This window comes from Aegilops tauschii, chromosome 1, assembly GCF_002575655.3.
Source record: "Aegilops tauschii subsp. strangulata cultivar AL8/78 chromosome 1, Aet v6.0, whole genome shotgun sequence".
Taxonomy (NCBI): Eukaryota; Viridiplantae; Streptophyta; class Magnoliopsida; order Poales; family Poaceae; genus Aegilops; species Aegilops tauschii.
The window spans coordinates 351794666-351807916 of record NC_053035.3 but is presented as its reverse complement, the minus strand read 5'-3'; the positions used below and the strand labels follow the sequence as shown (position 1 = coordinate 351807916).

The following is a 13251-nucleotide window of genomic DNA, read 5'->3' as shown; positions in this document are numbered from 1 at the left end:
GATAGACAAGGTTGCTTCTTCGTGGACCCTTCGTGGGTGGAGCCCTCCGTGGACTCGCGCAACTGTTATCCTTTGTGGGTTGAAGTCTCCATCAACGTGGATGTACGATAGCACCACCTATCGGAACCACTGATAAAAAATACCCGTGTCAACATTGCGTTTGCTCCCTCAAACTCCTCCCTTTACCTTCATATGCAATTGTTTTACATCCGCTGCTACACTCTTAGAATTGCATGTGTAAGTTGATTGCTTGACTTGTGCTAAGTTGCTAAAATCTGCTAAGAACTAAAATTGGGAAAATGCTAGATTTTTATTTGGTCAAGTAGTCTAATCACTCCCCCCCTCTAGACATACTTTCGATCGTACACAAACAAGCATTCCTAGCTAACTATAGGACAATGCTAGAAAAAACTTCTGAACTGAAGCATATGTTTGCTTGATATATCCAAGAAGATTCATTTTTGAAGTGAAAATGCTTGTTGACAATATGTGGAAGGACGGATGGAGGAATTTACAGGGAGCATCAAAACAATGTGTTGGTACACCCTTAAGATCTGGAATTGTCATTGCATCACCGATAACTTGAAAAACAATTCATCTATACATTTGAAATCTGAGAAAATAAATTGTGTTATTTGTAGTATTACATAAGGTACAACTTTGCATACCTAGTTCTTTTGCATTGCGAAACATCAAGAATTAAAAATTGATAACTAAAGGTAATCATTGCCAAGGAGAGAATGGGATTTTCGTCATATACAGTAAAGTTGATGTTTAAGAAAGAATTGGATAAACCGGACCAAGATAAACAAATATAATTTCTAAAAAGTATAAAGCCGACTTAAAGATAACTATTTTTAAAAAAGAGGTAATTGTAAACCACGTGAAAAAAAGTGAACTAAAAGGCTGCAGCTTTGTTACCGGGCTGCTTGCAACTGCATACAATGTAAAAAAAAGGTAAACTAAATAACCATCTAAATTTAAACAGACTTTGCTTATTGGCTAATTAGCTCCATAGTAGATTAATGTACTTTGTACTACAAAATATCACTGAAAGCTCAAAAGCACGGCTACATGACCCGTCCACATGAATTATCTGAAGTGTGTGGCATGATTATCATCAGTTGATCCTTGACTTCAGGGATGACGATCTGGGTTTGAACAAAAAAATGTGCAGCAGAAGACTCCAAGATCTGGAGATGGACAGGTAAAGGGCACCACAAATATTGATCAACGAAGGAGCAGATGTGCCCTAGACGACTACTCCTTGCCATAGACCCGCAGACAACACATTGAAAAAGAAGAATTAGGGATATGGAGGAAGAGTGCCAAGCAAGCACAGAAACAATGCATGTCTAAGTTTAGCCACCAATAGTTGTTGGAATATATAAAGGTAGATACACTTCAAATGTGAAATTAGAGAGAGAGAGAGAGAGAGGGAGAGAGAGAGAGAGAGAGGGGGGGAGAGAGAGAGAGAGAGAGAGAGAGAGAGGGAGGGAGGGAGGGAGGGAGAGGGAGAGAGCTGAAGATGAAATGTGGATCATAGGGGTGAGTGTATGTGTGTGTACGTGGGCATCAACATCGAGTACGAAGATGTCTGCGGTGACTTCGTCAATATCAAGATGTTGTGCCGGTTTAGTATCTCGGAGGTGCTCATAGAGATAGGATGTGCGTGCATGCGTTTATAGGGGTGAGTGTATGTGTGTGTACGTGGGCATCAACGTCGACTACCAACACGCTTGCGTTGACTTCGTAATCTTAAGATGTTGTGCCGGCTCGGTATCTCAAAAGTGCTCATAGTGATAGAGTGTGCGTGTGTGAATTTATAGATCTGTGTGTATGTGCATATATGTGGGCATCTATGTTGTACTGCGCTAAAAAATCAGTAGCAAAACACAAAAGGAAAATCAATAATGAACCAAATGAAAAATCAGACACGTGAGGGCTCACGCCACACACCTCAAGTGCACCATAGCAACCCTAGCTTAGCCACTTTAATTATTTTATTATATTATAAGTACTGACAGTCTAGCAGACCACAACTGTTAGGGTGTGCATCTTGTACCATTGCCGCCATTACTGCTTGACGTATAAGGATGACACAACCAGTTTTTGTCTTGTTTATGAAGGAGGTTTGTGTCTTTTCTTTTATCAGCTTCTCAACTCTAGCTCGACTCGAGCGTTGCATTATCTCTATGCTCTTATCATCATTTTTAGCCGTTCTTCCATCGATGATGGTTTCGTTCAACTACAATAAAACCTCAGCTGCATTTCCATCGCTTGTAAAGATGTTTTAGTGTCTTACCTTATAATGCTAACTCCACTTCACTATATATAACTCACGTCCATCGGTGACGTACAAGTCACGGACTCCTTCGAGAATGAGTAGGCCACGAGAGGCGGAGGTGCCTTGTGTCCCATGTGGGCCGGCCTGTCTCCCTTGTTCTACTCTTCCTCGCCGGAGACTGCACCTTCACTTCATCAGCCTTATCGTCGGTGCTCATGGAGACGACAGATGAAGAAGGACACGGGCTTGGACACCGGGCGCCGATGCCGTAGGATAGGTTTAGGGGCGGGCTTTTTTTGTTCTAAATGTTCTAAATGTAATGAAATCCGTCATGTTTGTATGAAATCCGGCCGTGTTTGCATGAATTTCATCCGGTTTGTTGAAAAAATAGTTTGAAATGTATAGCGTTGAATGTTGTCCTCCCGCATCCGTGTACGCTGACTGGTCCCTCTGTTCACGGACGGACGTGGAAAAAAATATTACGGGTTGCCGTTCGAGATGCCCCTAATGACCATAGATAACAAAGATATCATTTTTGTCAAAAGAAAAATATAGCAAAGATGTTTACAACAGGCCCCTGCCTATAACAAGTGAAAGGTTAGGTCAGCAGTTCACCCACCAAAACTCACACGCTAATCTACTCCCACCCGTCTGGCTGTCCTCCAAAGATTAAACTCAGCCAGGATATTACAAACAGGCTAAATTGCAACTTTCCCAGCATTATCGTCGATATCTTGTTCAGTGACGTTGTCTAGCCCAGAATCCACAAACTGCTCTAAAACATCAGTTGAGGACGACGCAATCACTACGACGACGATTCCACGAAACAAACACAACCAGTGTCGGACTCGGCATCAGATGCTTCCCTTCCGACGACCAAGCCTCCGCCACCAGCCGCCGCGCGGCCGTCCCTTCTCTTCCTGGCCCCCAACCAGCGCCGCCGGAGCTGCCGCCGAGCCTCCACCTCCACGGCGCGCTGTTTCCGGCCCCGCTGCTGCAGGACCTTGCCGCACGAGTCGCAGGAGACGAACTCGCCCTCCATCCTGACGCGGCGGAGGCCGCCGCAGTGGCCACACGCCATGAGGGCGCCCGTGGCCGCCACGCACCGCCCGGACATCGTCATCTCTACCACGTACGGAGGCGCGCGCGTCGGGGGCGCCGCTGCTTGGGGGGTCGATCGGCCGGGTTCGTCAGCGCATCCTTGTGCTCGATTGCTCGGCTCCCGTTTCGTGAATTATGGTAGCGTATATGTAAGGCGAGGCCCCGAACCGAGTCGGATAGGAAACCCGACGCGTTTTAGTTGCCAGGATTGCAGGTATCTTGGCAGCCAAGTTCATTCTTTTCTTATAAAAAAGACCAGAGTGGAAGGAAGGATCGAGAAATAGGAAGAGTAGATCACACGTAACCTAGTATGCAGCGTAGGAAGACCAGCGTTATTTTATCCGGAAAGGGGTGGCGGAAGCAAGGCTATGTCGGTCTGGACTTCACTTCCCACTCGGATCGCTCGTATTTTCCAACAAGCATGAAAATCGCACGCAATATTCTCTCCGGTGCAACGTCTCAACCCCACTTGAAACAGAAACATATACTCCAAAATTAATTAAAAAAAACTTATGCTAACAAAATGTTGTAAAATGCTCGTACATGAGCCGGGATTTTGTTGACTACACCAATAGTCGATTTGAAGTCAGGCACACCGTGTAGGCATTCCACCTTATAATATTCCACGTGCTCGACATTCACAAAGTCTGCGGGACACATCTAATTTATCATTTGCACTAGTTCCAAGTCTATGATTCCCAAATGTCAGTAGTTGCTACTGTCCCAGTGACGAAACTCAACGCTGACATAGTGACATTCATGACAAGGTTCAAATTGCTACTGTTGAAATTTACAGCGAGCAAACTGGTATTTACTCTCACTGGATATAGCAACATCACAACATGCTTTCATGCGTCCCGTCGCTCTATTTATGTGATACATCTACAATTACCTCCTATTTTCCAGCAGAGGTTCGACAAGGTTCACCTGTTTTGATGGGTTTGAATCACCTTCAGTAGCAGGCTTCTTCAAAATTCCAGCAGGCTGTCCAGCCTGCCCTTGCCGGCTCTGCGTTCCCTGCAATGAAAGCTAATTTAACATCTTTTCGCCTTCGCCGAAGATGGACCATCGGAATAGCAATTATTGAGAGAAGGAATAGGGTGAGACACTATCATGTACAATTGTGATTCATGAGTTAATACATGTCAGTAGGAACCTTTCCTACTGTCTTTGAAGGTTAAAAAAAATAGCAATTATCATAGAAGCAAGACTAACGATTATATATATATTTAAGATAGGACTAAATTACAGTCTATTTAGCAAAGAATGTGTTTTATGCGCAACAATATAAGTTCGAGTAAGACTGATTTCTACAGATTTTGGCAATTCCAACTTAACAGTTCATATATCACAAAAGCTTACGAAATAACTTTCACCAAACATTCAGTGTAACCAGGAAAAGAATGCCCAACGAGCATATGGGTAAAGAATGAAAGAAGATTAACATTGCCAACAGAAATTTATATCAAATTTAACTTTGTACGCTATAATTACTTTTGGAAGATGCAGTATTTTGTAGAGGTAGACTCCTAAAGAATCGCCACAACTCAGATGCTAGCTAGAAGCCTATATAGGAAACTGAACTCGAAAGTGAAAACAACGAAAAGACAAAGGATCTACTTTGGGCATTTAACTTCGCCTCAACTCCACCTTTGGTCCTAAACTTAAAAACCATCTGAAACAGACCTTAAACACCAAAACTGTCTGCTTTAGCCCCTTGACCAATTCCGAGGCTGTTTAGAATGGGGATGGTGCATATTGTACAAAAAAAAAGATCAAAAACTGCACAAGAAGACCAAGATTATAGTCATATCTTGTTTCATAAGTATACCGTTTTAGTACTTCTGTTGTTAAAGTGCACATACAATCATATTTCAACCAGTTTCCTACACGTAATAATATTTTACCATGTACTAGTATCAGGATTTGTTTAAAGGCACATGTACTCATATCTAAATGAGAGTAGATGGAGAAGGGAGGAGAGGACCCCCATCAACACTTCCACACATGGTAAGTTAAAAAATGCCACTTACGGAAGCCTTTTGAGCAGTTAATCTTCTAACTGATGGAGCCCTTGCAACTGATGACGCGGCAGCAGCAGCAGCTACCCGGATCCTGCAAGGAATATAATTCATTTTTGTGCATATAATATACTCAGCAGAAGTTGAAGAATGCAGCTTGTAGCAAGCAGTTCCTCTAAAGATGAGACAATACCTTTTATGAACATCAACATATTCGTCGGTTTCATCCACTATCTCTTCCTGCAAAATCAGAAAACTCAAAATGGTGAGAGATTAAAAAGATGTTTGAATCAAAATTACGAACTGCATAAATGCCTCCAATTGGGATGATTATCGTCTTAGGATAGATTTCAAATAACAAAGGATAGGATTTTTTTTTGCTAAATAGCGAATGAAGCAACCTCCAGAAATTTTATAAGATTCAATTCATCAGACCAAGCAATCTGCGTATAAGTAGATGGTCAAGAGGCAGAGTATATGCATGACAGAACTATCTACAGACATCATAATCCTCTAGAGGGTTTTTTCCCTTGAGCCGGGGCAAATGAATTGGCCCGACTGACCATGGGAGTCTTAGTTTGGTCATGGTTGAGTGTTGGTCGTGCTTATTCTAGCTGAAATAGTGGGGTGTGTGAGTGCTGTTATACTCTATAATCATCTAGGGGTAGTAACTCATAATAATAGGGATGTGTGCATCATCGTGATGCAGAGGGCCAGGGTTTTCCCGCTTGTCGAAAAAAGACTTTACTCGTAATATTGAGTCAAGAAGATAAGGTAACAAATCTGTTTGGTTTTGTCTTTTCCTGATCCAAACCATACAAGTAAATATCCATGCTCTATGCTTCCTTTCAGATACTCTTAAACTCTGTTTGCCAATAGGTGGAACACTTTGTGTTGCCCAATCCCCATGTTTCAATATAAATTATCTAGGACCAATACAAATGATTGTCAGTGTTTGGCTATACACAACGAATACAATAGTTCAGAAGGTACATAAACAGAAGCCGTGATAACTTGAAAGACGTTCCCAAAATCATCAAATATTTTAGATGATTAAACTGAATCATGTAACTCATCTTGAAAATAGTATCCGTTTTCCTGAGGAAAAACGACAAGAGCTATACCATAGATTGGTTGTTGCAAGCCAAAATGAAAGTGCACTTCAAGTGTTGACTACAAAATCAATTAATTATAATAGACATGGTTCCTAGATCATCTCACAATTTACCAAAACTGTCACATGATACTCTATCTCCCTGCTTTCCAGTACAACATCTACAACAGAAAACGCAAGAGTAAAACAATGAAATGTTCGGGTGCATACGTTCAATATACTGGATTCAGATTGTGTTTTTTGTACTAATAAACCACATATTTGACCGTCCACGATACAGCAGAAAAACAAAACAATGATACATTCCAGAGAACAAATTAGCCAGCCTACAGCTTACCTGCAAGAGTTCTTCAAATACATCTTCAAGTGTGATGATACCAATGACCTCGCCTTCCTCTATGTCCTCTGATGACCGACCCACTCCATTCGATGGTTTATCGTTTTGCTGCACGGAGTGGTGTTTGTTTCCATTAGTCTGCCTGCTATGTGGTGCTTCAATGTCGACAACCACACTTTCCGCCCTTTCTTCAGCATTGGATAGTAAGGGTGCAGTCAGCTGTGTTGCCCCAGCTGCTTCCATGTTTGGTTCAGTTGTGTCGGCTGGAGGATTCTTTGGTCTAGCCTTCACAACAGCAGCCATATGGCTACTCCCTTTCTGAAACTCGTTCAATATGTCATACAAAGGCATGTCCGCCGGAACCCTGAAAAGGTAAATATTGATCAATGATTTCTCAGATTATCTTAGAGGTATCGAACACCAAAGGAGATAGTGAAACTGCTGGAACAATTGTACTTCAACTGCTAGACCAATTATATCACACACAGAAACCAAAAAAATCTGAAGTATATAAGACAAAAGGTGTATACCTCGGAATCCTTCGAATGGAAACCGCACTAACTGGTGTCTCTGTTTCAGCACGAACTGTCAGAAGACTTTTCACCTAGTTAAATTCAAAATGGTTGAGTTAGTGAAGAACATACACGACAAATCACTGTAATACTTCATGGCATAATTGGCACTTACCAACAGGAGGCCAATAACATTTCTAGGGTTTCCTGAGTACACAGGCACACGGCTGTGGCCCCGGGCAAGAATTTTACCAATTGCTTCCCTGCAAATGCAAGTAAAGAAGATTGGCAATGTGCCTTACAGAAACTGCTGCAAGTAAAATAAGTATGTCTGAAAAAAATTCCATAACATAGTGTTCTGGACATATCATTATTTTTATTGATGATTAAACAAAATATGTTATTCCTAAGTCAACTATCATTATGAAGGCGTAGAGTTGCATCATCATGAAGCCTAAATTACAGTGTTATGCAGAATACAAAAGATTGTGTCATCTAACTTCAGACCCACAAATAGATAGAAGAATCAGGAGTTATATGATGGACTTGAACCTTACAACTATAGGAGGGGAAGCAGAATGACAACCAGATACTGTAAACTGCTTATTGCAACCTTTCAGGTGAAGCAAATGAGCACTAAGTGAATCTGGATCTAATGTGTGTCATACTAACTTTGTTCATTGGAATTGACGTGCACATCATGAACACATGGCAGCACCCGATCACCAAAACCAAGATTATCATTATATACAAAATGGCACAACTCCACAAAAGGACAACAAAAAAAAGAAAGTACAAGGAAAGCAAAGAATAACAAAATGGAATATAATAAAAATATAGCATGAACAATAACTGATAACATGAGCAAAAGTTCTGGTGTACTAAGTGGGACTGTTATTTTTACCAATCCAATTTGGAGTCCACGTCTAGTGAGAAAGTTGATTCGATAGGTGTCATAGCTTCTTGAGCAGTCTGCACACACAGATATAATAAGATTTCTGCCGAATGAAGTTAAAATAATTCACGCTTTCTCATTCTCAGTATAATCAAGCCGTTCTCTGTCAGCACTGTTCTGTTAAATCGAAATCACCATTCACTTTGTTTCTTTCAAAGAGTTACAATGAAAATGAGGCACCTAGTTCTGAATACAACACAGAGGATTGCTCAAGACTTGTGAAAAAGATTAAAAATACTTCTCAAGGGTGAAATGTTTTCTGAAGCTACAAGCCCATAAATAACTTATCAAAAAGACGGAGAGAGCTATAAAGCATGAAATAGATCAAAGTCCTGTACAGGCAAGATCATTGGAGATACAAGCACATCATCAAATGTTAAGAGACTAAAGACAAGAATCGTAGCTCGGTTTCTTTTATTCTCCCCCAAAAGCCAAAAAAGGCAGCCGCTAGTCACATGAAAATAGCAAGTCAAGCAACATCTAACTTCGCACCAAGTTTATTTGAATTTGGTTACCAATATCGCCTTCAGATTATGCTTACGCATTATATATAGAAATAGAAGACAAATTATAAACATGATGTGCACCTTTTCAGTCAAGTCCAAAGCTCCACTTATGATTGTAGTCTCATCGTGGGTAAGCTCCCCACCCTTACCAGCCTGCCAGGGTATAAGCATTTAAATGAGAGAATCTTAGATAGAAGATGTGAACTTCGTAAAAAGTTACATGTTAATATCATGTACCTCTTTGCTGTGTATAGAAACAAGAGCTTTCAGTTGAGCTCGCCTAAAGAGTGCAGATTCATTATGCCCAAGAGCGCAGTCTAGGAGCTGGGATAACATCAAAGTTTCAAATACTTCAATAACCCCTTTAAAAATCAGATCAACTACAATTCAAACTCAGAAGAAAAAGAATAAAACACAACAACACAAAATTCACATACTATTTTCCAGTTCAAAAATTTGCATACCTACTATAGATTTGTAATCAAGCTAGTTTTTACTAAAAGCTAAGAAAATACGAATCTGCAAGAAATCAAACTCCCATGATCCCATCAACATGTCAATACTTGCATCAAAATTCTGGACTGAATTGTAGTACAAGGCATTAAATGCTCACAGGAACTTTACACGATACATTCGGTAATCATGCATTGCTCATGTGAATAGAAGCTCCAATACAGCTACAACGAAGGACATTGATTAACCTACTCTAAGCTCATATGATGTGTCAGGCATAAATACTCAATGGAATGTACCAAAGGGTCAATCTGTGAGGGTTTGTTGGAGTCTATAGCAAAAGTTGTGTGTTGTACCATAGCAGTGCCAGAACCCTCACACCTTTACAAATACTGCTTGATTACAATTGTAGTTGGACTCTAATCTGAAGCTAACTTGGACTCAAATTGGACCCAATTGCTGACTCACCGACATATCGCCTGCTAGCATTTTCATAAACTGTGCTATGCAAGACAGACTTATCAGGAAAAAATGGCAGCCAAAAAAAAATCCCCGCGCATAAGTGAGTTCCAATGTTGTCAGCTTAGACCTTATCAGAGGAGTTATTTCATTGATGATTTAATCTTAAATGTTAACACACAGAAGATCGTTGGTGTACCACAAAAGTTAAGTCACCCATGAAGAACCAATATCATTTTTCGATTAAGAAAAAGAAATAAGACCACTGAATCGATCCCAAGAACACATGAGGACTTCCGAATCTGGACAAATATCTAAAAAATCCGAGATAAAGTACCCTTTTGAATCCATCAATTGCAATGTATACTTACTTAATACAGAACCAAAACTAAGCCCTTAAATTCCAATGCTTTTACTAGTTTCTGTAGCCAGACACATGATGGGATTCCAACTATTAACCATATTTACAATCACTAGTAGCTGTTCTTCTGTTCTCGATACATCTAGCAGCACTGCTTTCAACATATGACGGGGAATAATTAATAAAATTAATTGTTGCAGGGCTACTAAATATTTGTGAAGAAAAGCATACAAACATACAGAGGTACAAGGGGTAAAGCATAAAAACTAGAAATAACTTGCACATTAACTATCAGAATCTCCAATTAGGATAGTGCAATCCAAATACCAATCTGCCCATCAATTGTGCCACTAAATTGAGCATAAGCCTTGTAATAATCTAATTCATGGGATTTCAAAACCATAGATTCTATGCAACTAACTCATGGGCACCAAACTTGAAAAGGACATATAAATTTCTTTACCTTCCCAATAGGGTATGCAATAGGATAGCACATGATCATGAGGATACGTACAAGCCATACAAAGTTAGCACCCACCGCCAACCCATACCTAGTACAGATTGCTTGTGGTATAACCTGGTGCCAAAATAGGAAATCAATTAGACCATACCTGGCATTGTAGAGGAAATAATAACACGAAATAATAACAATGTTTGGAAAGCAGTACCTCTCCGAAAGCAAGAACAAATGTCACTGACAAGACAACAGCAACAACAGGATGAAAAATCCTGTCAAGGAATATAGGAAGAGCCTGCAAAGGCCACGAGCACAAATGAAAAAATTACTGGCTAAAACAAAGCATTGTGCAAAAGGTACCGGAGAATGCATTCTCTATTTACCAATGGCTGTATGATTCTGAAATAAAGTGGATGGTGGGAACAAGTAGTGCACATGCATGTCAACTATACTAGGAGAAAGAACTACGTAATAAGGTTTGCAAATGTGAAACAATGAATGCAGAAGATCCTTTGTGCATAGCTGGAAAAACAATATACCTAGGACAAGGATGCATATGACAACATGGTATGACTTATGAGTTATGAATCCACTTAGCAGTCAGCACCCCAGTATATTGTACTTACTGCGTGTTTTATCTCATACGCATGCACTTCCAATTTGCAAAATCACGTAAAATGAAATATAGACAGTTGCATATCAATCCTATTGCAAATGAAAAATACGATAGCACTGTCCACTTCGTAAATAAATCTACAGAGGATGCAATAAGCACGACAGTCAATCTCATCCAAACTTTCTTCAAGGCATTAACATAGAACTAAAGCCTCTTCTGCACAATTTTAATAGTACAACTAAAGTAAAATGGTGTGCGGATTCTGATGAGCACCCAAGTTGCAGATCGGAATCACTAGGTATCTGTAGCATAAATATTATTCAGCTCAACACCTCTGTCTTTAAACTCACTTATGTGTTCAGATAGAAAAGTGGTGTACTGAAGTTCTCTCTGTCGATTCGTTTGTCTGCACTAGACCATATCTTAACATGTTTACCAGTATATGATCAGAATCATAGTTAGAAACTTGGAAGAGAGGCAATATGTTTGCACAAATGTACTGATGACAGTGCAATATAGTGTGATAAATCATGAAAAAATGCAACAAATTATGTACCTCCATGGCAACAGCATTACACAGTAGCAGGGTGACAAGAAGTTGGTGCTGCTTTTGAACAACTGGAAGGATAGTAGCTGCAGCAAACCAAACACACAAGTAACTAAAAAAAAACAGTGACAAAACCCGAATACTAAATTACAGATTTTCAAAAGAAGAAAAGTGATAGTAGCATCAGTGAAGAGGCACACATTAAATGAAACCTGCTGAAAGAGGTGACAGTTAAGAGTAACACGTGATGGGCAGTATCGCCACTTTGGCGTTTCAAGTGAAAATTCCTACCACCTGAAGGTCTGAGGTTCCGTAATGTCTCGTGACAGATTATGTCAATTTACAGCATATCAGAAGGATAAACAAAAACACCAAAAGTTACAGCAGCCATAGTTGCATGACAACCCTGTAAACAAATGTGACAGATCAAAGAAGAACTAGATTACATCTTTATAGTATATCTACTGCTACTTCCAATTCCCAGTTGACTAAAGTATCCTCTGATCATTTCATATCTGCCCACGTAAGATGTGAGTCCTACAAAAAGCCAAATCCCATCCACACCCCCTTTTCCCATTTCCCAAATTCCTCACTACCTTTTTGTTTGTCCAACTTCCCTTCCACAACACTTTTAGAAACATGTCATCATTAGTGACGATTTTTTTAACTGCCAGAACCGAAAATTTTACTAGCAGATGATTTAGCACATGAGCAGACATGGTCGGAGCCCTTAAATCCTACCGATTCGTAACATAAAAGGCAGTATAAACCACAATTTTCAACCATTCAGTAACGATAACCACAATCCCCAAAATGTAACGTACAGCGATACCTCTAAAATCATCACTCCTTAAACGGAAAACAGATCGAGCACAACGAGGGGGGGACGAGGAAAAGGTTAGGGGTTCGGATCGGACCAGCCTGCGCCTTCTCGGAGTCGGTGCCGCTGCGCTGGAGGATCTCGAGCTCGACGAGGCCGAGCGACATGAGCCCGAGGGTGAGCCCCGACATGATCCCGGCGAAGAGCACCAGGAAGCAGGAGATGCCGGCGTACGCCCACCACCCGACCGACCCGAATGGCGTGTCATTCCCCTTGAGGATCACCGCCGCCACGCTCACCCCGGCCGCCGCGGCGGCGTTCGACGCCGGTCGCGCCGTCGCCGCGACAGCCCGCACGGCCGCCGCCAGGCTCGCCCCCCTCGCCCTCCCGGCTCCGGCCACCGCCGCCATCGCGCTCGCGCTCGCGCTCCCGCCGCTCCGATGTGTCAGAGCCAAAGCCCCACAGCCCGACAAGCGCTGGCACCGTATAAGGAGGATGTGGGCGAGAGGTAGGCGACAAGATCACCAGGAGCGGAGCGGAGCGGGGCGCGGGAGCCGTCCGATGCGCCGCGAGGGGTGGAGTGGCCGTCGATCGGACGGCTGACGAAAGGAGCGCGGGGACACCTGTCCCGCCGTTCGGGAACCCGCTGCGGCCGGGCGGTACACGTCTTTGGCGTTTTGGACCGTAGGCTGGAAAATTGGCGGT

The 13251-nt window shown here is 41.7% G+C and overlaps 1 protein-coding gene across 2 annotated transcripts; it reads right to left on the bottom strand.

The window, feature by feature from the left end:
• Nucleotides 1–4052: 4052 nt before the first annotated feature.
• LOC109736711 (DUF21 domain-containing protein At4g14240) lies at nucleotides 4053–13030 on the bottom strand. Of its 2 annotated transcripts, XM_020295919.4 has the most exons (13): nucleotides 12644–13030; nucleotides 11736–11812; nucleotides 10775–10858; nucleotides 10570–10683; nucleotides 9071–9157; nucleotides 8915–8986; nucleotides 8277–8344; nucleotides 7548–7635; nucleotides 7391–7464; nucleotides 6861–7224; nucleotides 5603–5649; nucleotides 5422–5503; nucleotides 4053–4405 (listed from the first exon to the last, which is right to left on the bottom strand). In XM_020295919.4, the coding sequence occupies exons 1-13, from the start codon at nucleotides 12954–12956 to the stop codon at nucleotides 4277–4279; spliced, it is 1599 nt and encodes a 532-aa protein (XP_020151508.1). In that variant the 5' UTR covers nucleotides 12957–13030; the 3' UTR covers nucleotides 4053–4276. The 2 variants fall into 2 exon arrangements, with proteins under 2 accessions (XP_020151508.1, XP_020151507.1); XM_020295918.4 differs by having other exon boundaries at nucleotides 5422–5649; nucleotides 12644–13029.
• Nucleotides 13031–13251: the final 221 nt, after the last annotated feature.

Bases quoted from the DNA above. Each gene is read 5' to 3' on its own strand.
- LOC109736711 (XM_020295918.4), bottom strand. From the start codon at position 12,956: ATGGCGGCGGTGGCCGGAGCCGGGAGGGCGAGGGGGGCGAGCCTGGCG. The intron at 11,813-12,643 runs GTCCGATCCGAA...GGTTTGCTGCAG, and splicing joins CTCCGAGAAGGCGCAGGCTG to CTACTATCCTTCCAGTTGTT. The intron at 5,650-6,860 runs GTAAGCTGTAGG...CTGATTTTGCAG, and splicing joins TATTTGAAGAACTCTTGCAG to GAAGAGATAGTGGATGAAAC.